General features: G+C 37.5%; 1 protein-coding gene across 8 annotated transcripts in view; it reads right to left on the bottom strand.

Moving 5' to 3' along the window:
* Positions 1-624: 624 nt before the first annotated feature.
* Positions 625-25,552, bottom strand: part of INPP4A (inositol polyphosphate-4-phosphatase type I A) — a 193,732-nt gene continuing 168,804 nt past the window's right edge. For all 8 annotated transcript variants that reach the window (XM_024213386.2, XM_029910605.1, XM_029910610.1 and 5 more), the window contains 8 exons: positions 25,299-25,471; positions 20,711-20,834; positions 19,719-19,845; positions 18,008-18,148; positions 17,328-17,425; positions 13,807-13,919; positions 13,011-13,165; positions 625-3,655 (listed from right to left, as the gene is read on the bottom strand). In XM_024213386.2, the coding sequence (XP_024069154.1) occupies positions 3,523-3,655; positions 13,011-13,165; positions 13,807-13,919; positions 17,328-17,425; positions 18,008-18,148; positions 19,719-19,845; positions 20,711-20,834; positions 25,299-25,471 (1,064 nt within the window). In that variant the 3' untranslated portion in view covers positions 625-3,522. The remainder of the gene's footprint in view (positions 3,656-13,010; positions 13,166-13,806; positions 13,920-17,327; positions 17,426-18,007; positions 18,149-19,718; positions 19,846-20,710; positions 20,835-25,298; positions 25,472-25,552) is intronic.

Below are 25,552 nucleotides of genomic sequence, written 5' to 3'. Positions count from 1 at the left end.
AAAATGAAGTTCACGCACTCAAAAGGGACCCTGTTCCCCTCAAGATCTAATTCATATGGATGGTGAGGAAAGGGACTTGCAAGCAGAACGTTTGTACTATGTAGACAATGAATGCCAGTCTATACAGGGCAGGGAAGTAGCAGAGGAAACAGGGAGGGATCAAATAGGTAACGTTGTTCCAGAGCCGAGCTGGCTGCAGTGGAAGGAGGGACAAGAAGAGAAGAGATTATATAATAGAAGGGAAGCAGCAAGCAGTGAGGATGGATTGGGAAGTTATTAGAGAAACTGGAGATGCAGTGGCATAAACTACCTCATTTAGCTTGTTGCTAAATGTCACTGTGGAGTCTACCCAGAATATTGGACCAAATTTGTGTCTGGTTTAACTACACTGACAGCTATTCTTCTATGGTGTACACAGTGTTTTAGCAAGATCTAAAAAATAAATAGCTCCATTTTATTCATATAAATGTGTAAAACATATCCATAAAAGATCCAGTGCCTTCCCCATTAGATAAATTTTATCAGATAGGTCAAGTTTGGAGCCAAAGACCTTGAAAGTATTGATTTAATTTATCTTAAACTGATGCATTTAAAAACAAGTCACCATCTCAATATTCTTGTCAGTTTTTTATTGTTTTTCATCCTAAAGACGAGCACATTTACAGCATACATGGATTGGATGAACTAGGAATATATAAAACACTAACCATATGTTTATGATATATTAATACTGCCCAAAACCAAATAAATAAAAATATTTCAGTGCACAAAGCCTGGCAAATACAATGGTGTTGGGACAAAACAGTATTGTATTATACAATAACTTTACATATATAAATGAAACGAAAGGCAACTGTGCTGTGGGTGCTTTCACAGAACATACACAGAACATACCTGGCAACATTTTTTTAACCTTAGTATGTTTTATAATTTAAAAAATGTATTCAAAAAGAACATTAGACAGAACTTCATTTTACAATAATCCTTAATGTCTTTCCTGTGCAACAGAAAAGCTTAAACTCTCATGTGAAGGTTCCTATATGTTTAGTTAAAGTTTCACAGTTTTTCTTTTTAGATGAACTGCTCAAAATCTTACTGTTCAATATGCCCTTTAAGCAAGCCTATTTATGTGCATGTAATAGCAATGTTGTATATATAAAATATTAGCCGAACAATGATGCTTTACATGAAGTATATAGAAATTAGAATATCCTCCACAAAATAATGCAGTACTTAAGTTTGGTGTTCCACTGCTTTAAAAAGGTGAGCAAAAAGCATGCACATAAAGAGTTTAGGAATTCATTTAGATTTGGTGTGTATACAAAATAAATAAAGGTCACTATAATTTAGAGTGAATTTAATTATTAAGGACTCCATAATACTAGTGAACAGCTCTAGTAATTGTAATAACTCTCTTGCATTATTCCCCCTCCAAAATTGAACACAGAGTTCCTGTGTAACAATGTAAGAATTTATATATATGCTTAACTACATGATTGAAAAATATATGAAATAAACTGATCAACTAAATGTCACCAGTGAGAAACTGAGTTCTACAGAGTACAGATTACATAAAAAGAAATGTGGCATTTAATAACAGAATAGGGATTGCAGGTTTAACAGAATGAATGGAATAATATAAATCCAAAGGACCCTTACTGAAAAAATTTTTTTTACATGTATTTGTTTTACACATTGTCAAAAAACAAACACAGGTTGTTTTATTTGGGGTGAACAGAGCCAGTGGAGTTCCCAAGGATTGTTTCTGCTATAGCCATAAATTAATTATTCAAAACAGGGGCAGAATTAATACTTTTTACAGACTTCTAGACATATGCATATCGTACACAATATTCACCATTTTGTTATCTTAGTATGGCTGAAATAATAATAAAAAGCTAGTTCAGCAAAACAGTCTAACTGGCATATGTGACACACTGTTAAATGTTGAACTGCAAAAAGCAAAACGTGAAAACCACGGTACTTAAAACCCCCAAATGTATATGGGAGCAGAATGAACATGATTGATAGAGCAGCGAGAACACAGACAAACACCAGGAAGACAGAGAAAGAAATAGGGAACTGCCACATACAGACCTGGCTGTTGCTATTCTATTCTGAATAAACTGACCGTATTTCCCATTCTAAAGCCTACTTCCTTAGAATCCAAGGGGGAAGGAGGACTTGACTATTGTATATTGGGCTAAATGTGGCTAGGGAAGATTAATCCTGATAAAATCTGGAAATTAATGTTTACATTCATTTTTTAGAATGCATACCCTTTACAGAGACTATTTTCAAGGAGATCTGTTGAACATTTCTTATCGGATGCTTATCTGGTCACCTTAGTCATGAGATGGAATAAGTATGAGATTTTAACACATTAACAGTTACTTTGTATCAAAATAGGACATTGCTAGATTCACCAGAAATATATGTTATGATAATCATAATCCCTGCACATTATTCTGACAGAGCTCAGCTGGGCAAAATGCAATGCTAAACAGAAACAATTGTTTGTTATGGAATGATTGGGCAGTGGTGGGCATTTACAGAGCATTGTTGAGTTAGCAGGTATGGAAAATATCATCAAAAAAATTTCAGATACTAACACGATTGACCTGAAGTGATATAAAAAGCCATGGAAAAATGTGTTACTTAATACACAATACCATGAAATTTACTGACTTGCCTGTTATACTATAAGTTACTATAAGTAATGGGGGGATAAAACTGTATTTGAATTTTACAATATTGTTTGTTAGCACTCACCACTAATCAAATGCAATCACATAAGTGTTCGAAAAATTTAAAAAGTTTCTGAAATCAAATAAGGTGATTATGGGTCCAATCCTGATCCTAGTAAAGTCAATGGGAACTTTGGATTAAGTTGGAGCAGGATAGGACTTCATGTCAGTATCTGGCCTTGTACATTACTAACTCCATGTATGAAACACAGCATTATATATACACACACAGTAAAACATTTTAAGCTCCTGACTTTTATTGTGCTGACATTCTTTTTTAAAAATTAAACCGTTGTTGCTTGATTGTAATCATTCATTCTACGCTCATCAGACTGCCCAGGGTCCAATTAATTTACTATTTACAACATTGAGGTTTTATTCTCAGTTTTAAAAAGTATTATGAAAAGCTTAATCTCAAGTCAACTCAGTATAAAAAGATGTTATGTGAAACACCTGCCTAAACGCCATTCATAAAGTCCTTGACCATCCTGGAGGTACCAAGCTATTTCCATTTAGGTAATTATTCAGTGCTCCAGTATTTGTGCATTTTACATACACTGAAGGCTAATTAAATGGGCAGAGAGTCATCAAGCTAATCTCAAACTAAGGTGTCAGAATAATCTTCATAGATTCCAATTCAATAAAGTAACATGCTCAATATAACCTAGTGAAATGTACAAAAATTGGTTATCTGGTCTTGATGACAAATTCATATATTAAACTAGAGTGTATCCCCGTGTTTTAATGGAACAGCTAATTACAGGACACAATATGCTTATGTTTCAACTTTTCCATAAGTTCCTTCTGGAGGCCTGTAATGCTTTGGGAAAGCCTTCAGTTGCAGGGAATTAAATGCATACTTGCGACATCCAACATTCTTCATTGTATTTTCTCTTCGACAACCCTCACTGGGGAAAAAAACAAGCACAAAAAAATGACAGCAGTAAAAAGGAAAATAAATAAATAAAAGACTTAAACTAAGATGAAATGAACTGGTTATTTCATAGCATTAAAAAAAGTTGATTAGTTTCAATGGATGTTTGGATCATTTGCCATTGCAAATATTAAAAATGGTGGATCATTAAACAATGCTATTAAGAAGCACATAGAATGGACACATGCTATGTTTAATTGCTAGTTTTGCATTTCTAAAAAGCAGCAGTGTATCTAATGGAACAAACCTTTTATATTTGAGATGGTTTCATGTATTTCAGGGTACTTTTACTGTGAAGTTTAAATGCCATTTCATTGCACATGGAATAAAAAAACCTGCTGAAATACAGTTCTGCTAATTTGTTAGTAAATTAAGTTGAAAAAGAAAAACTGCTGATCTCTGAACAGAATTTTTTAAATAATTTTATTGTCCCCTGTATGCCAGTATTATCAAAGCTTACTTAAAGAGTAAATACAAAAATAATGACTTTTCAAATAACTTTGCATGCATAAATTAATTTGAAAATTAACAAACTGTACTAGCAGAATCTAAATCCTGAAACAGCAGCTTTGTATGGGTGCAAAAAAAGATTGGCTCCATGTACTGTCATCACACAAAACTGTTCAGAGTTTAGATTGCAAACCTAATGTTGCTATGCAGTTGCTCCATACCATGAGGAGGCTCTGTGCTATAATGAAAGCTACCCCAGCTATAAGGCTTCTATATAATGGTTCTGAAATCTACTGCAAAGTCCCTTTCATTGTATGTAAAATCCTTGTTTTCCAAAAACAGACTTACAAAGAGGAAGCACTTTTTTAAAAAAATGTAGGTTATAAGTTAACTTAGATTCTCATGAGAATGTTTTCTTCTCTCTCTACTACAGAAGGTAAAAATGGATAACGATAATGATTTAATGCTCTAGCTTGATGGCAAAATGTACATACCACCATCTTATGGCTGAAATGCTATATTATTCCTGTTTTAAAGACAGATGAAAAGCAGCATGTAACATACCCCAGATAAACCATAGTGACTTAATTTAAAAGGTTGCTTTGGGTTTTGTTTACCTTTAAAAATCTTCTTCCAACACTGGCTTATGCTCATTGCTGGGCTTGTTTGATTTTGATTAATTAAATTCATTGTAATTTTATTATTTCTTGACTATTTTAAATGCATTTAGTATTCTTAAGTTTATCTCCTAAAGCCACTCTATTTAAAGTTTGAGGATTGCTTACTATAAATGTGAAGTAACTATTTTTTATAGTATGGATCCCAATATGTACATTACACCTTTACTTTGTGTGTGTACAAAATACAGCAAAAGTTGTTACAGCCAATTAAGTGAGTGAGATATATTGTGAAAATTTCTTGAATATATTTTCATGTCATGGACTTGAATTGCTTCAAAGGAGCCATTAAAATACACTTCCAGAAAGGATTTGCTTTCATTTTCTCTCCTTTTCTTGGACAATTTTTTTTAATTGTAATTAAAACATTAAGTTTAATTGTGCAATGGTCTATATTATTATGTTCACCACTTTTATAAGACTAGGATACATTTTATACAAAGTATGCCTTGTGAAATCAGTTGAAAACTCATACTCTGCTGAACATTATTGTTTGCTGATCATTATTGTCCTGGTAAAATGTGTGTATCAACATTGTATGTGAAGTTATACGATTTGGCTGTATAGCATTGTTATACATGTTCCAAGGTTAAGAAAAGCAGGCCCAAAAAAGTTTTTCAGAGACAAAGACACACTGACACCCCAGCCAGGTGTTAAAGAGCTATCACCTGCTTAAGCAGCCATTCTTCAGCAATGGGAAGGTGTGAATAAGAAATTTACATTCCATCACAGGGACGAGTCAGATCTCATGTCCACAAGAGACTACTTGTCACCTGCACTCCAGCTGGGGGCAATCCTCAAAGAGGGGAGGGTGGTATAAGAATGAAAGACTGTGGCCTCCCATTTACCTCTCTCCTCCTCCATCTCTGCTCATAACATCAACCACTCTCAAAGAACTGAACTAAGGGGGCAGCGTCTCAGGCTGAAAGGAGACTCGGCCTGTGAAATTTACTGCAGCGTATGGTGAGACAAAACCTTTTGCTTTTAAGTTCACTTAGCTTGTTAAGTTAGGCATTAGCTTGCATTTTACTCTTATTTTATTTTGTAACCAATCCTGACTTTTATGCATCATCACTTGTAATCACTTAAAAACTATCTTTCTGTAGTTAATAAACTTATCTTATTGTTTTATCTTAACCAGTGTGTTTGGATTACAGTGTGTGCGAACTCCATTTGGGATAACAAGGCTGGTACATTATCATTTTCCTTTGATGAAATGAGAGACTTCCTATGAGCTTATACAGAAGGCTACTGAGCAGTACAAGATGCACATTTCTGGAGGAACAAGGCTGGGACTAAGAATTTGTGGGTGTCGCCCTATATGTAATTCATGAATGACTGGTCAGAGTGCTCATGTAATTTATCTGGGAGTGATTTTGAATACTGAAGGCTGGGTGAGCAGACCAGGAGTGGATGTTCTGACAGCAAAGAAGGATAAAAGACACCCCAGGCTAGAGAATTAAGCTGTTCAACAGTCCAGATTGTACCCTGGGTAATGTCACAAAGGGACAGTAGCATGGGACACAAACCAGAAAGTTAGGGTATTCAATGGTAAGTTTAGCACTGTTCAGAATTCATCCCATCATGACTTGTTATTGCACGTCTGAAGTGAGTCGTAGTGATGGTGCTGCAAGGGCTTTTTCCCCCTCCTGTGAATGTGAAGACAAGATATAACGTGCTATCACATATCTTCTGTGCCAGATTTTTTAGCTGCTATATACCATCAACTTCAATGGAACTATGTCAGTTTATACCAGCTGAGGACGTGGCTTACTGTTTGACTGGAAACAATGGTGACCAGAAATATTAATTCACGAGTCACTTTTTCTTACGTGACCTAATAGTGAACATAAATCCTTATTTCACCACTGAGATTCCTAGACACAACTGAATGAGTTGGTATCAGATACTACACCAACTGGCATCAAGCTTCCTTAATTTTATTAGCTTTAGTCCTACCTTCAATATAATCTTAAATATGATCTATAATATATTTTGATATGTGACCACAAAGGCATAACAATAATTGTTATTTTTACCTTAAATGTAGGGGTTATGTTTGCCTTAAATTAATTAAAATATATCGCACCTTAACCCTAGTACCTGTCAACATTTAATTAAATGAATGTGAAACCTCCTGCCCAAAGGTAACCAGCTTAATTATAAAGGTACAGTATTGCTCCTTCATGCCACCACCCAAAGTTACTAAAAGGTGTTCTAAAATGCAAAGAATGGAGATCTTGTGCTGCTTAATACATCTCAACTAATGGCACCTATGTTTATTACACTGTCATTGATATGACATAACAGCCATCTCCTCATTAGAGATCCTTCGCAAGGGTTCGGATCGAGCAAGGTGTCAAGTAGTCCTATGAAGTGCTGAGCTTCCTCAACTGAGCATCCGCTGAGTATATTGGGAGTTCAGGCACTTGGCACTGTGCAAGACTGAGACTGTAGTGAAGAACCAGAATCTTAACTTAATTATGTGATAGTTTTTGTGAAGAATTAATTTCTTCTGGTCGAGGCATGTTGGCAGCATGCACTAAGCTTTTCAGCTCTGGAGACCTGAGTTTAAATATAGGCTAGGTCACAAAGGATGAAATCTAGGCCCAAAGAAATGAAATTGAATTAAGTAGGCCTAGGGTTCACCCAAAGTGAGACTAATCAGCTTCTTAAATTAGAGTTCAATCTTGCAAGATGATAAGCATGTTGGTCCCAGTCCAGCAAAGCATTTAAACATGCTTAATTTTAAGCACATGAATATTCCCACTGACTTCTATGGGACTAGTCATGTTCAAAGTTAAGCACATACTTGTTAGATTGGGCTAGTGTGCTTAGCATTTTGCTAGATCAAGGCCTTTGTCCGTACTGGATACTTATTCACATAATAAAAACACAGAATTTGGCACAAAAGGCAGGCTGTTCAGGGGACAAATAAGGCTGGAATCAGAAGTGTGTGAAGATCAGGACTGAGATGCAGTGGCAGAGTAATTTATACCTGCCACCAATCAGCTTTGTATTTTCCATTGCTGGCGTGCCATGGTTTCAATTTCATCAGCAATAAGCTTTCCCAAACTCACTCCAGTTTTTTTTATATATAAAAATGAAATATAAATTTAAATAGATTCACCTTTTTTTTTAAAAAAAGGTAAGAGGGTATCTGGGGTGAGGGAGGGGATGGAAATCAGGAGACATTGTATTGTACAATCTGATTTGGTGAAGACAACGAAAATATAGCCATGTACTTTCTGATTTATTTATAACAGGAAATTAAACATTTCCCGAATTTAAGAGTCTATTCTAACCTCAAAATTACATAGCTGCTTTTTCATCTTGCATTATTACTGGTCAGAAATGCTTCTAAAAAACATCAAAATGAATATAACAGTTACAGCTATCTAGGCTTTCTGAATGCTGCTATTTGCCTATTTGAGCTAATTATAATAATGATAGAAATTACATATTAACTCACTGTCATCTATTTACCTACCTAGGTCCTTATGTGGCTCCCATAACCATATCTGTGCACATAGCAAATATTTAAGAATAGAAATAACAATAATATTTTGTCTATTGTCACTGCACAAAACCCAAATGCTTTGGCTTTGTAGTTCAGTGAAACCATGCTAAGGGAGCTAACTAATATACCTCTTTTCTTGCCTGGCATATTAAATGTCAACATAATTAATTTATAAGTTATTATCCTGATTCAGAATTCTCTTTTTTATAATTTAAAAATGGAGCATCTTTCCCCAAGAAGGAATAAATAGACAATGAATCACTATCAGTCTATTTTTACTACTTACTCTCCTTTTCTGAGAGTCATTCACTTAAATAGGCTACAAAAATGTATACCTGTAAACATAATGGAATAATATTGCATGCAGTACACCGCAATTCAAGGGGGTTTTTTTTGAGCGGGTACAGTATATGCTATTGAAATAGTTTAAACATGAGAAAGGAACAAGACTATGGGTTCTGCAAACTATTTACTACTGTAATTTAACGATTATGCTTTGAAATGGAAGTAGAAAGTGTCAGATTTGTTTATCTAGTTACATCTGTTATAAACCCCACCTATTTATTTTAAATTTTTCTCTTCATATCTCATAAAAATGAAAGGCAAGGTTAGCATACACTTAAAGATTATACAAAAAGATACAAATTCTTTTCAGACAGAGTTCCTTTCTCTGGAATACATGAAACAAGTAACACAAAACTGTATATATGAGAGAGACTCTTAGATCTGAACGTAAGAGAAATATTTGGTAAGAGAAACTGATCTTCAGGCCAGCTAAAGTAACGAGGTAACAGCCAACTTCAGACTATGTTACAAGCACTGAAAGCATAACAGTGGTTTAAACTTTCAATACAATTCCTCTTGATAAAATAATTTGATGTATATTTACAGTTTAGTACAATATAAACATAAAATTGTAAGGCATAATAATAATTCTTGGCAGACATTGCTATGACACATTCCTTTGTCCAGCAGGTATCAGGTGGCAATACATATTTAAGCACTTTTATCTATTTTTGTTTTTTTTTAAGCTTGTCTTCATTTGCAACGTAATCGGGCCACCAGGTATGCTACGCTCAGAAACAGCCACACAATCAGTAAATTGGGGCTCAGAGCTAGTAAAGGAAAAGAGTAGAGGAGGCTGGGGTCTAGCCCGAAATCTCGGATGGGCACCAAGCCACTCAAGTTCTTCTGGGTGACTACCTCCCGTGTTCCAATGCTGTGAAAAGGAAGAAGTTTGGGAGAAGGGAAAATAAAACAGAAAGGAAGGCAGACATGCAACAAATGTATCAAAAGAGATGGGAAAACAAGGTGACCAAGAAGTGAAATGAAAAACATGGAAGAAGCCACAACAAAATCAAAACATGGAGTAAAGGAAGAGTGGAGTAATGCCAAAAAAATCACCACAATTACAGATAAAAGGAGAGAGAAAGAGAATAAAAAGAGAAAAATAAATACTGTAGTCTACTGAAAAGAAATACATGTAGGTTGAACAAGAATGGTTTTCCATGTTCATTCTCTCAATTGGCCAAGCAATATTCCATGCTGCCCTGCCATGCTTCCACATGCTGCAAAGAAATGGAGCTTCGAAAAGCAACCTGAACATGAATAACCATTGTCGTATTTGACCCTTTCAAACATGCTTCAATGTGAGTTGCAGTGAACTAATTCAACAGCCTCTGATCTGTCTGTTACAATGCAACAGACCAGATATTGTGCTTCAAAATGAATTCTACTTGTTCTCAAAATGCTTTTCAAAACACACATTTGGGCAGTGTTTGATTTATGCAACTGCGGACATGGGCAGTGGGGGAATCCCCAGGTCTCAGAATAATCGTCTCAAAATGGATCCTCACTGCCCAGACTGTTTTTGAGCAAAGAGGGCCAACAGCAGAGAACACCTGTCCAGGTTAGCTGAGGTTTCTCAGCCCAGCTCTTCATTTTGGATCACTATTCTGTTCTTACTACTGTCCTTTTCAATACGCAAAGCCACAAACACCTGCAATTTTGGGGCCTAATCTTGTGAGTAGCAAGTGCCTCTGTGCAAGGTGCTGAGCAACCTCAACTCTCTTTGGCAGCTAGAAACTTCCTGGAGGTCCCTCAGGTAAGCAGGAATGAGGTGGACAGAGGAATCTCTCTGTCTCCGCCCAACCCTTGGAAAGAGAGCAGGCATAGAAACATGCCCAAAGCAACTTCCCCTGCCTGGCCTGCTGCTGGTGAAGAATGGTGGTGGACTGAGGAGGAGTGTATATGTGAAGTTAGGGTACGAAAAGGTGAACATATTTGGGATAAGTGGATGGGAATCAATATGTATTGGGGGCAAACTAAATGGAGGGAGAATGCTGGGGAGTGGATGAAGGGAATGTAAATGGATTTGGGTGGGAGTAGGGGAGGCAGTGAACGGAGAGCTAGAACTGAATGGAAAATGTGATCAGTGTTAGAGAGAGAGATTAGACTGAATGGGTTGGGTGAGGGACAAGGCAAAGCTTTTTGATCTTGGAATGAGAGGAAAAGAAACATGGGGAAGGAGAGAGAGAGAAAACAACATGAGGGTAAAGAAGAAGGAAGGAGGGAAGAAGAAGCACTGAAAGTGACAGGAAGACGTACATCAAGGTTGAAAACCAGAGAACGGAAAATGAAGAGAAGGATGGGAAAGGGAAAAGAAAAAGAAAGAACGAAAGCACAGGAGATGTAGAGCTTGTCTACACTTGAAATGCTACAGCGGCATGGCTGCACCACTGCAGTTGCGCCACTGTGGCACTTAGCGTAAACGCTACCTATGCTGACAGGAGGGGTTCTCCTGTCGGCCTAGGTAATCCACTGCCCCGAGAGGCAGTAGCTAGGTTGACAGAAAAATTCTTCCATCGATTTAGCGCTGCCTATACTGGGGATTAGGTCAGTTTAACTACACCACTCATGGATGTGGATTTTTCACTTCTCTGAGCAACAAAATTAAGTTGACAATTTTCTAGGGAAGACCAGGCCATAACAAGTCACCTCTTTATCAACTCATGTAATATAAAACTGAATACCACTGGCATCCAGGTCAGTTAGACTTATCCCAGGCTCATGCAGACACTCCTAAAGAGCAAAAAATTCTGCATTTGGAACATACTAGATTATGCCTAATAGTATGTGTTTCATTTGACAAAGTGGAATGTTGATAGTGAGAATAACTCTACAAAGGAAAGAGAGAAATGGAGGAGGAAAGTTCTTCACTAATCTGGCACTTGAATGTGACCTAAGACTAACTGCAAAATTTTACTTTAAAAACAGATCCATTTCCCTCCATGTTATCCTTTAATGACGGTTAGTACCACTGAAAAGATCCAACTTAGCTACACTAAAAAGGAATTATACTGCTGACGGAGATTAGATCCAAATACCTTGGATGACAGTCAGACTTCGGATCTGGAGGTGTCTGGCTTTATTGGCCTTTTGTTTGCTATTGTGTACAGAATTTCTGCCATATAGTACTTTGTAACTTTTTTACTACTTAAGGTGCTGTGTCAAGATACCTCAACTTCTAACATCAAGGGATAAGTTGTCTCTAAATGCACAGGTTTCATACATAGCATGAATGAGTCCAGTATCACAAAGCAATTAACTAAGTGAGAAAAAGAAAGACTACAGGCAACCAACCAAATCTAGGAGTGAGATCATTTAAAAAACAAAATTTACCAGAGTAAGAGGCTGTAGCTGCTATCATGTAAAGTATTTTCTTGTAGGCAACTGAAGATTAAGAAAGGGTCAAATAGCAAAAACATACAGAAAGGATAAGAGAATTGAACACTTTAGAGAATTTGGTGAGAAGACACACAGTACAGTACGTTCAGTAAGAGTGAATGTCAAAAACAGGACTCAACAGCATTGTTGAAATACATTAATAGAGACTAAAACTAGATTTCTTATCCTTTCTTTTGGTATGTGAAATACGGAGTTTTCCAGCAGTGCTTGAAACAAGGCATTGAACAACAATAAACAAATATTTATTTATTTTTGTATTTAACTCGGCAAACATGTCTGCTGCTTCAGAATACAGAACATTGTTAAATTGATATGACAACAGAACACTGACAGGTTTTGATGGGGTTTGGTTGCTGTATCATGAAACACTCATAATGACAATTTGCCCAGTGAGCAAACTGTTTCACTGCTAAGGAGTAAGCATAGCAAACCAGTGCAACCTGCAGATGCGTACCTTTCACATAAGAAAGAACAGAGAGGTCATCTCTGAGAAAACCTCCTGATCAAAAACTAAATTAAAAAGATAGCACCATAATGGGAGCCAAGGGAATGTCACAATCATTGTGACTTTCAAGTGGGCATTAGTCTTCTATGCTCAACTGGTAGCTCAGCACTGACAGTCTGTTTGAAAGGTCTCTCTTATGTGCTTCTCTGAACACTTCCAATACATTGTCGAAAACTAAGGTTACAAATGGTTTCTTGCCCATTAAAGAGAACCTTGTGCAAATTTGGCAATAATCAATTTTACTTTGCACAGGTCAAGGAATTTAAGATTGAAAGAGAGATGGTCTGACAGCCAGCTATTGCCTGTGGGGTTTACTTTACTTTATTTTTTGATGGAACTGATCCTTTCCCAAAAAGAGATAACCACTCATCTGCAGTTTACATGGATCCTGAATTAGGAATAAGTGACTAGTGAGCAGTCCAACTCTTACCTCCTCATGCACTCCAGAGCCTGGGTGAAGACCTGAGGAGCCATTCCATGTTCATGCTGCAGGATCAAACACTGCTCTAGGGTCACTGACATGGCTGTCCTGTCCTTGGCACTTTTACAACTTGTAAATCGAACACCGTTTAGTCTCCGGCATATCTAGAAGTGGGATATACAATTCATCATTTCTTCTTTGTGAGAAACACTCTGGCTAAGAGAACACACTTATTTTCCCTCTCCCCAAGCCTCCTTGTAATACAAATTGCATTTTGCATCAGCTCACACTTTAGACCTTTGATGTCAAAAGTCTTAGTATTAGAGGCAGCGTGATGGAACCACTGTAACTTTAGTTACTGGTGTTGTGCGAAAAAATTATTTTGGAAAGACATTTCACCAAGATGGTAATAAGATTTGTCTTTAATTTTGGACAGAGCTTTTAGATAGTGTTTTACATTTTTAATCTAGTGATTTCTGACATCTGCTTATCAGACTGGTCTCTATTATTCTATAGGCCAGAGGAGAATGGTGCAAGAGTCCATGTGGAAAGACATCTTCCAACCCTTCCACCAAAACACCCTCTAACATCTGTGTGAAGAATTTATTGGATTTAAAAGTGGATACTTTCCTTTCCGACCTTAGAGACTTGAGGTAGGGGCCACTTAAAAATCTACTTGCAAGACAACTGGGAAATTTGGAAATATAGGTTACAAAAATAAACTTGAAAGAAGAAAGGGGCGTATATACTGTACATGTACAAAAAAAGACGATCAGAGCGTGGCAATAATCAGAATGATAAATACCTCAGCAGCTTGCCAAAGAATATCAACATTCTTATTTTTTCTTGCATGTACATTCTGTCCCAGAAACCTTAACAGTTCAGGCAGGCACGTCTGACTACGAGATCGAGGTAGGCCTACAAAATAAAAACAACTCCTATTCGTTAGTGGCCATTGGTTACACAACTATAACTTCTCAGGGCTGAGCTGAACTGTTACATGTACCAGCTAGAACCTCAGCCATGTTCTCTTCAACTCATCAGAGCTTTGCAACTCTGAAATACTTAGCACTAACAACCCAAATTAAAGCTTCATTTAAAGCTAAACTAAACTGCATATATATATTCACAGAATTTCATACTCTGGGAAATCAGAATCTGAGTGCAAAGTAATCACACAGGAAAAACAGGATGGGTTTACTATCCTATATGTTGGGTGTCATATTTCCCTCCTCAAGAGGCCATAGCAAGAATTCTGGAAATCTCATTTTACATTCTGCCCTCCCTTCAATGTCCAACATCACAGTATCCACAAACTTTCAGATTCCTGTGAGCCTCACTCAGCTGGTCAGAGAAGCCTTTACTGAGTGAAGCGAGGCATTCTCCCTGCAGGACTCAGCATTCTGTGGATTGTTTATTAGTACTGAACTCAAATTAATTAAGGTCTTTGATTAGACTCCTACTGAAGGAAACCAGACAGCCCTTCAAAATGCCATGGAAATTTCAATAGTCACCTCTATTCATAATCCAAGCATTATATATCATTTAGTACATAAGTATCAAGGTCCTGTACAGCAATTATTACATAATTGTACACATTGTACACATCCTAAAGCTGCATCTGGATAAATGAGGTGATATATACTTTTAGAGAATTATTATCTGACAAAATAAACATGCTGTGAACCATGTGATTCAGTTTTTGGACCACGTCTCTTCTCCTAGATGGTACCAAGGCACCAGCAAGCGGTGAGAATAGCTACTCCTAATGGTCTGCCCTGCTGGCTCCCTACACAGAGAGGCTGCCTGCTGTGGGGAGGGTGTACAGGCTGCCATTCCAAATGTTTCTCAACAGGCCAAGAGGATAAAATGGAGGAGAAACACACTTCATATCCTCTCTCCAACCAGGAGTAATTCATGCTTCAGAAATCCTGAGGTGCTTAGATCCTACAAGTCTGGAGGGTCCTGCAGGAAGTTTCTTCTGACAATAGGAGAAAAGCAGAGAAGTTGCTTTTGGGATGCATTTACCCTGCTTGACTCCTCCTGAGTCTCCATTTAAGTGATCTTGTAGCTCCCAGAGCACTCCTTCCCTTGAACAAAGGACCAGCAGTTTCCCCAATAGCCACTCGTCCTTTGCACTTATGTAGTTGCTGATACCAACCATCTGCTTTGCAGCCCCACGCCAGCTGTGGAAATTGTTAGACACTCTCCTTGCTCTGCCTGATCTGGGCATGGGCTCATGGAGAATAGTGCCTGTTTCAGCTTGTAACCCTGCTCAAATACTACCACTATGTGCTTGGAACAGAAGCAGAAAGAGAACTGCCCTCACTTCCTTCACTCCTGTAAGTATACATCTGGTTTTACCCCAGCTTTTCATAGGATGTCCCAGAAACTTCTTTTGAGGCACCTGAAATTTCCCAATTTTTCACATCACTAATCAGAGTATCTGGTTAATATATAATCACAAAACAGTTGCTCAAGATGTATTGTAATACCAAGCAGATTTTATTCCTGGTAAACACAGAGCAAACAGTCCAGTGGCAGGAAATCCAGTGTGATGAATGGTACTTGGAGTGAAGAGAAAAGCCAAATGGGTATAGACACTATCAAAGCTGTTCTTTTGCTCAGATTGCATATTAGTGACACTTTTTCAATGTTTCAAGATAAACTTACTCAGAACACTAAGTTACTGTAAGAAAGCTTCTAGTGCAGAAAATATGTACATGATGGTATTGAGGTGGAAGCTGGAAGAATGGCACCAGACCCCACTTTTTACAATAAGATGTAATTTTGTCATTTGAATGACTATTTCACCATGCTAAAGACACTATCACAGAGGTGTCCCAGGGTTTTAATTCTGAAAGTATCATACCTCCTTCCAGCCCTACAAAGGACACAAACAAGAGAGGTGTGGGAGAGGAGGACACTCTGAAGGTAAGGAGAGGAACAATGAAAAAAAGATGGAGCTGCAGTGAGTGTTAGAAAGAGACTAGGGAAGATCAGAAGAAGATAAAGACTGGTGGACAAGATGACAGGACTTGTTCTGTTCTTTCTAGCTTAGTTGGTCTCTCGCAGGGGGGAGGAAAACAGACTGCAGGATAAGGAATGCTCAGGAAAGAGAGAGTGAGAGCTAGCAAAGCAGGAGACAGAATTAAATGAGCCAAGGGAGAGAGAAGGGAGAGGAGTGAACAAAACAGAGAGGACAGAATTGGAGAGGGAAGAAAAAATGACTTGAATGACTCCTCACACAGAGAAGAAAATAAAGAAGAATGAAGAGAGAGAAGAAAAACAGGACATTGAAAGTTAATTATTTTTTATTATTTAACATGTGGCACCAAAATATTGCATTAAAATCAAATGTACTTTTTGTAGGTGAAGTTTTCACAGAATGTGATTACACAGGATTAATGGGAATTTGGAGACTGGGGGGCCAGATTCTGTTCTCAGCTGCACCAGGATAAATCCAGTATAACTGAGAATGCAATCTGGCCCAACTGTGATTAAAAAGATGGGCAGTGTCCCATGTTCCTCTGTGCGAGGGAGGAAGGGGATAACATGCCTTAGTTTGGGGAAGGAGGGATCTCCCTAGTGTTGTTACTGGCCTTTCGAATGCTTATGTATTTGTTTTGTGTGTATGTGTCTGATGCAAATCCCATAAACGTGGTTTGGAGCCCAATGGTTTTTGTATATGAGGAAAGGTTGTGATTTCAAAGTTGTGCCAACTGACTTCTATCTTATTTTGTGGTTCCATGCATATATACTTACAATCCTGCCTCCAGATAAAAGAATAAGAAAAATGTACAAGAAGTTTGCCCTCATACGGGGTGGAATTTTGACTTGCAGCCTCCATACCTGCTCTAGCAACTGGTTTTCCACTCTTTGAAGCAACCTCACTGGCTACAAATGCTATCATTTCACAGGAGCTTAAAAGGAAAGACAGAAGGAATGGTGTGTGTCCAGGGTGTGGTGTCTTGATCTCACAACAGACCACCATGCATGTGGAGAATACTACCATAGTAGCAGGCAGAGTTTCTGCCATGGTACCAGCTGTGAAAATATTCACTTGTCTAATTTTCCCCCAGCAGTCATACATTTTATAAGTAAATATACCACTCATAGAAGGATAAAAGTTCAATCAGAGTGAGCCGCAAATCATTTTATATAATGCTATTTAACTCTGAAATTGCAACACATAGTTTCATCGCTGCTCTGGTGCCATTGATACTGGAGTAGTTTCAACATTTAAACAATTAATTTGATACAAACTAGTCAGCTATTTAAATGAAAAATACTATATCTATCTGCTATAAGTTACTGAGTACTTACAATCATCAGGCAAAACTTCCTTGAACTGCTCAAAATAGGAATTCAACCGAACTAAACTCTCCATATTAATTATTTCTTGTAACGAGGTGTCTCCAAACCTTTAAAGATGAGAAAAGGGCACAACATTAGCCCAGAGATACCTTTATTCCTTTTTTTTCCCCTGACATTTAAGCGTGAGAGGGTGACTTAAAGATTCAACCTGTAAAATTCCTGAAAGTTCAATCCTCTACTCAGTGAGGAGTGCAGTATAAAAAGCTAAAGAGATTTATTCCAGGAATAAAATTATGTGTAGGTGCATACACACACACTCAGGCTATGGCAGTTATACTTAAAATCTTGGTTTCTCTATCTTTCAATATTAAAAGCCCATTCATTTGGAAATTTCAAGTTAATTTGGTTTGGGAAAATACCATCTGAAACTTTTGCTGAGAACTTTTGCCCTGTTGTCTTGCCAGAGACAGGTAAAAGGGGTACAAAACAGCAATGAGCAGGACTAAGGAGGAGGCTGTAGTCACTGATCCAAAGATATGTGACTGAGAAACATGCCTTTATTTATCCAGCATTTATTTTCTTTTATGACAATAAAGCAAGGTATTCCATCATCGCAGAAATGTATTTCCAGCAGAGTAAAAGGTTATCTCACATCGTTTAAGCTTGAACTTTTGTGATTGGATATGTACCTCTCTGCTAGGGTTTGCTGCTCATTGATTCCCACGTTGAAAAGAACAGGCTGAACTCTCAGTAGCATGCCGCTCTGAATCTCCCGGGGCAACGAATCAAACAAGGCGCTTGGCAAAGGAATCCTCACATTAAATCCATCACTTCAAACAAACAAACGGAAAATATTACAACTAAGACATTTGCTTACTGATCTGTATTTTTAAAAATGTGACATTTCTTTTTGCAAAGAATAATAGCTGAACATACAGCAAATTATTAATAGGGTATCAAAGACATGCTAGTGCTTTTAAGCTTCGTACTGGTCAGAAAAGAAAGCAATTTAAAAACTGCAGCACTCAGTTTACGTCCTGATGTGTTTACCTTTTGTGTTTTATCTGTTTACCTTGCTGTCAAAAATTAGTTTTCATTTAATTTAGTACTGCAGAGTGCACACAGCTCTGGGAGAACAAGCTGGATTTTAGTGTGCCTCACACATCAACAACAGTCTGGTAACTTTGATTTCAAAATCTTTATTACTGATGATGACAGAAGCAAGAAGAACCCACTTGACTTACAAGCACTAGATTGAATTTGCAGGACTGGCATTTATGAGTTGGAGGGTGGGGAACTTGTAAAATGGGCAATTTGATACAGAGGTCAATGGGAGAACAAATACAGAATTTTTACAGTTATTTTTCTGACCACAATGATACTTTAAAAAGCTTTCAACCACTGTGCTAAGGAGCCTATGAAAATATTATATTAAAAAAGTCAGTCTGTCTTACATTGGATGGAGGGGGAAAGAGTATTGTTAGGCCAAATTTGCAGTTTTTAGTGGACAGAAGCAGAACACCACAAACAGCAATTTCCCCTCAACATAAAGCTAACATCACAAAAATTACAATTTGGTTTTAGAAATGGTGCTTCATTTTCTGTAGTCTAACTGAAGGTGAAAAGACATGCTCACGTCTACATTTAATGTCCCCAATATCTTGTTTTGCCCTTGTATTGGTTTAAAATCCTGTATTTATCTTCTCTTATTGGACTAAAAGTACATCAGTTAAAATCTCAACTAAATTATAAAGAAACTCATTTAGTTCAGCGAGGGTCCTGCTCTTCCCTAGCTAAAGCCCCAATCCCGATCCCAGCTCCCTATGGGCAGATCCCTGCATTCGTGTAGAGTCCTGCTGATTTCAATGGGACTCCACATGGGTGCAAGGATCTGCTGGTATTGTGCCAGGAGCAGGACTGTGGCCTAACTGACTAGATGGCAGGTTGAAGTGTCCGATTCAATGGGTTGTTCTGGTGGTGTCAAAGCTTTGCTATTCTCACCAGAATAAAGCTGTAACAAATCCTAGTGTGTATTGGAAAACAGCCTTTTGTTAATTCAAATAGACTTTTTATTTTTTGATTTTTTTAGGATGAGACTTCAAAAATGCTTGAAACCCTTGTGATTATGAAAAGCCAGGACAACTTAATATTTACACATGATAACAAGTTTGTCATCTTTCTGGCGTCATCTTGTTATGCACTTTTCAGTTTAGCTGTTTGTAAAATAAAAATTAATCAAGATCAGCTTCAAAATCATTCTATTTGAAATGTTGGGATTGTAAAATATATCCAGATATTGGCTGTTTTGCACTTGAGGTTCAAGTATATTTTTATCTTCCCTTCTTCTAGTCCCACTGCCCCCCTTCTCCTCTGTTTAGGTTTTTTTTTTTTTTTTATTACCGATTTCCTGTAATGACTGGCAGCATGTCAGCAGATGCATTTGATGTGGCCTGAGTTACTTTAAAGGTTACATTTCTCAAATCCATTATTCCCAAATTCATGTCCTCCAGCATTGCCAGCTCTTCACCTAAATCAAGAAGCGGAAAAGTGGATTGAAATAATTACTTTCCATGAATAATTAATTTTCTCTTATCCGGTCTCAAATACATACTTGATATGATTGGGGTTCACCAGCATTATGAAGGAAGTAGGAGCCCCTTATCCTTCAACTGGATCTACATGGGTAGCCCCTTGCCTCCATGCTAAAAGCCTTTGACATTAATGAGCCTCCCACAAACACAAAGAGAAGTAAACGTTGATTTGATTGCAGGACTGGAGTCTTAACTGGCTTTATGAATCTTGGTAAAGATGGAAAACACATCCATGGCTACAACCTTAAAGTATACTTTATGTTTTATACTTCCATTGATAAATAATGTTAGTAAATGCTTCAGAGGCTGGTCATATCCATAAGCACGATATTCTGTCAATTTGTCATCAGCTCAAAAAGCATTAATTCCATACTGCACAGTAGTATGAGTGGATCTGGATTTATTCATAGTGTCATACTCCTAATACCTCTTCAGTCTCTCTTTCTATTATGTATTTAAGGAGGTTCAAGGAAGTGCAAATTGTATTTTTTGCAAGTAGTTCCTCTTAACTTGGTTGGAGTTTAATTCCATTTCTCTTCAGAAAAGAACAAGTATGATCAAGTAACCACAGTCTTATTTTATGAAATATAAATAATTTAAATGAAAGAAATACAAAAGCTTCTATTTCAGGAGCTGAATACATATTTAAACTATCATTTTGTTTTATGGTTCAGTTCAAAATTCTTTTTTGTTGCTGAACTGCAAATTATTCCAAATCCTGCACTCTCATTTTGCAACTGTGGCCTATATTAAGCTGAACTTGTCAATTCATAAATAATGTCCCATGTAGAGTGACTTTACCATATGTGCTCAAAAGGCTTTCAAACTGCGCCAGCAGACCAATGGTGTAGAGCTGCCTTAGGAATCCATCATCATGCAGGCAGTTCCTCAGCTTGATAATGAAACCGCAAATAAGAGCTGTCAGCTACAGAAGAGAAGAAATACAAAAGTAAAATAACTAGAAAACATGGGTCTCTAATCCAAAATGAAAGCATTGTAGTATCTAAGAGATGCTGTAACAGCTGTCAAACCGATATTCTTTTTCTTTAGAAGTGACACTCCTTCCTCATAGTTAAAGAGAAATATTAATAAAAAATGGGAAATATTTTATTTGATTTACAGGGATTCCTGTTGCCTTCAGGTCTATTAGTTTTGTTCCCATGACCAGTTGTATTACAATCTAAGTTTTATTAATTAATCTCCAAGATTTCCTTGGAAAACAATTTCAATTACAGGTGTAAAAGACACAACTAGTTTTAACTCTGAAACTTAGATTTAATATTAATAACAGAAATTATTCCACTGACATTTTAAAAAAAGTTTAAAGGCTACAATGCCTGTTTTTTTTATGCAAACATTGCCCTGTACTGTTGTGAACCACAGAACACCTGCTGACTTCAGTGGAAACAGCTGGTGCTCAGCACTTCTCAGGATCAGGTCCCAATACTGTGGTGGATCTTAATTCCGTGTTTGTAACAACACAGTAATTTCCAATGCAACTGACTGATACCACTAACACAGGATTATGATTTCACTGCAGAATTAAGCCGAAGGAAATACGTTTGATTTATGAGGGGGACATTTTTTGTATTCAAAACGCAGATCTTGTTAAGAGCAGCGAGTGGTTTACAGAAATTGCCCCTATTATTAATTGCTTTTTGTATAAAATTGTCTCTGAATTGATCCCCATATGGAAATTCCTTTGGGGATCATTTCACCTGAAAGAAGATGGCTAAGGGCTGTTTGAACTATTTAAACTAGGTAACGGTTACTGTAAAATTAAACTTGTTGATTTGAGGTTCTTAGACAAAGTATAACTAGAGCAAAAAGATTTAAAATCATAAGGAATATCTGTAAGGAGAATTTGAGTATGTTTTGTTCTATGGCGTGTAGCAAGTTAGCAGAATGAACCTCCAATTTAGCTGATGTCAAAGAGCACTGATGTGTTTAAGCAAAGACTGTGTGACTATGACAGGGCATAGAATAATCTACTTGCCTACTCACCAATGGCAAGTTGTCAGCTTTCCCTGGTGAATAGGAGGAAAGTAAGTATCAATTACTCAAAATTTAAGCTTTAATTTAAAATATTATGGCACCCAATTGTAGCAAATGCAAACCAATACTCAGACTTCCGAAACTGAACCCTAGAGGAAATATCTACCTGAGTCAGCAGGGAGATTGCTCCAGTACCTGTGCTGCTGCTCCTGCTAAGAGCTATGCCAAGCTGCAGCTGAGTGAAAACTGACTCCCATCAAGTTTTCATTTCTACTATTCAAAACCCCAAGGGCAGTAGTAAAACTAACAATAATCTTGTCGGTTTCATTCTGCTGTTGTTTGGGAAAGCTAGGAGAAACAGCAGAGACGGGCTCTGGAGCTATTCACAGAGGGAGGAGATCCTGGAAAATGGAAGCCTAAGGAGGAGGGCAGAAGGCACAGAGTAGTCAGGAGACTATGGGCAAGTCTACACTACAGTGCTACATTGGCACAGCTGCACCGCTGTACCACATCTGGTGAAGACACACTACATCAATGGAAGAGCGCTCGCCCAGCGGTATAATTACTCCACCTTAGCAAGACGCAGAAGCGAGGTCAGTGGGAGACGCTCTCCCGCCAACATAGCACCGGTGTAGACAGCGTTTAAGTCAATCTAATTTGCGTCGATTGGGGATTGACTTTTTCACACCCCTGAGTGATACAAGTTAGATCAACTTAAGCAGTAGCGTAGACGGGCTCTCTCAGTTGTGAGAAGAGAGTGCGAAAGCTCCTTCTGTCTTTCAGCAGACAGACATGTGGGAAGCCCTTCAAATTTATCAGACATCTTCTAGTCAGAGGCAGACATGAAAGTCTGAGCCCCCAAGCAGGGCCAGCACTTGAATAGAAATCCAAGCACCCTCACCTTTCCAAGCAGCTGGGGTTGGGAGCTGGACGTCTCTCCAGTGAATTACCCTAAAGCCATGTCTACACTGCAGTCAGAGGTGTGACTGCAGCTCAGCTACACATACCCACTCTAGCTTAATCTAGTTATCTCACTAAAAATAGCAGCGAAGATGTGGCAGCACAGGCTGCAGTGCATACAACACGAGTGCATGCCCAGGGGACCCAGAAGGGCTTGTAATAGCCCATGCAGCCATGACTTCACTGTTATTTTTAGCTGTGCTAGCTAGGTAGTGCATGTATGCCTACGCAAACTTCAAATTACACCTTCGACTACGGCATAGACATGGCCTTAGACGTTGTTGGTTCCCTCCTCCTCAAATCTTTCCACTGATATCTGATACATTTTGGAGCCCTGCTTTAAGTAACATATTCAAAATAATATTTGTCAGTTTTGCACTTGATGCAGGCAATAATCTATTGCAGGTCAGGGAGAAATGTTTTACTGATCATATTTTCTTCTCCCTCCGCCGCTTCTGTTTGTTTGCTTTTTACGCAGCAGTGTTATTGCCTTAATTATAGGGCTCTCAAGCGATTAAAAAAATTAATCGGGATTAATCGCACTGTTAAATAATAATAGAATACCATTTATTTAAATATTTTTGGATGTTTTCTACATTTTCAAATATATTGATTTCAATTACAAAACAGAAGACAAAGTGTACAGTGCTCACTTTATATTTATTTTTTATTAAAAGTATTTGCACTGTAAAGAAACAAAAGAAATAGTATTTTTCAATTCACCTAATACAAGTACTGTAGTGCAATCACTTTATCATTAAAGTTGAACTTACAAATGTAGAATTAAGTAAAAAAAATAACTGCATTCAAAAATAAAACAATGTAAAATTTTTAGAGTCTGCAAGTCCACTCAGTCCTACATCTTGTTCAGCCAATTGCTTAGACAAACAAGTTTATTTACATTTGCAGGAGATAATATTGCCCGCTTCTTGTTATAATGTTACCGGAAAGTGAGAACAGGTGTTCTCATGGCACTGTTGTAGCCAGGGTCGCAAGATATTTACTTGCCAGATACGCTAAAGATTCATATGTCCCTTCATGCTTCAACCACCATTCCAGGGGACATGCGTCCATGCTGATCACGGGTTATGCTCGATAACCATACAAAGCAGTGTGGACCAACGCATATTCATTTTCATTATCTGCGTGAGACGCCACCAGCAGAAGGTTGATTTTCTTTTTTGGTGGTTCGGGTTCTCTAGTTTCCACATTGGAGTGTTGCTCTTTTAAGACTTCTGAAAGCATGCTCCATATCTCGTCCCTCTCAGATTTTGAAAGACACTTCAGAGCCTTAAACCCTGTGTCGAGTGCTGTAGCTATCTTTAGAAATCTCACATTGGTACCTTCTTTGTGTTTTCTCAAATCTGCAGTGAAAATGTTCTTAAAATGAACAACATGTGCTGGGTCATCATCCGAGACTACTATAACATGAAATATATGGCAGAATGCGGGTAAAACAGAGCAGGGGACATACAATTCTCCCCCCAAGAAGTTCAGTCACAAATTTATTTAACCCTTTTTTTTTTTAATGAGCGTCATCAGCATGGAAGCATGTCCTCTGGAATGGCGGCCGAAGCACGAAGGGGCATACGAATATTTAGCATATCGGGCATGTAAATACCTTGCAATGCCAGCTACAAAAAGTGCCATGCAAATGCCTGTTCTCACTTTCTGGTGACATTGTAAATAAGAAGAGGGCAGCATTATCGCCTTTAAATGTAAACAAACTTGTTTGTCTTAGCAATTGGCTGACCAAGAAGTAGGACTGAGTGGACTTGTAGGCTCTGAAGTTTTACATTGTTTTGTTTTTGAGTGCAGTTATATAAGAAAAAAAACTCTACATTTGTAAATTGCATTTTCACGACAAAGAGATTGCACTACAGTACTTGTATGAGGTGAATTGAAAAATACTATTTCTTTTGTTTATCATTTTACAGTGCAAATATTTGTAATAAAAATAATATACACTTTGATTTCAATGAGAATACAGAATACAATATATATGAAAATGTAGAGAAACATCAAAATATTTAATAAATTTAAATTGGTATTCTATTGTTTAACAGTGTGTTTAAAACTGCAATTAATCGCGATAAATTTTTTTAATCACGATTAATTTTTTTTAATTAACCGCGTGAATTAACTGTGATTAATCGACAACTCTACTAAATTAGCATAATTTTTAAATGAATATACAGTACAGAGATGGCAGACAATTCATTTTATTGGTAGATACCTATATGCAGTACTATTTTTCCTATGGCTATATCTGAACAGCACGGTGCACAAGAGGGGAGGCTGCATTTGATTTCTACACTGCTGTTAAGACGGTAAGTATAAAAGATTATCAGTTCTAACCACATTAATCTCTCAGACTCTTAAAAAACCCACCACAAGTCTAACTGTAATCATATCAGGCAACTTTCTTGCTTACAGTTTGGCAGAAGACAACATCCCTGCGATATTGAAGGCTCAGGCACAGAGCTATTGTAGGAGCGCTATCTTGCATTAACAAAAAGACCATAGCTTTCTTTGCCTTGTCACTCATCATGGCTACACAGTCCGTGAGCGTTGTCAGCAAGGGGTAAAGAGCCTCACTCCATTCACCTGGTTAAAAAAAATTAAAAAGACATTTTAAATACTTTTATTTTGAAAAAGAAAAATGTGTTAAAGCCATTGTCCTAAGAA

The sequence above is a fragment of the Terrapene carolina genome, unplaced genomic scaffold (genome assembly GCF_002925995.2).
Source record: "Terrapene carolina triunguis isolate 2854851 unplaced genomic scaffold, T_m_triunguis-2.0 Scaffold21, whole genome shotgun sequence".
NCBI lineage: Eukaryota > Metazoa > Chordata > Testudines > Emydidae > Terrapene > Terrapene triunguis.
This window is presented reverse-complemented; position numbering and strand designations above follow the sequence as displayed.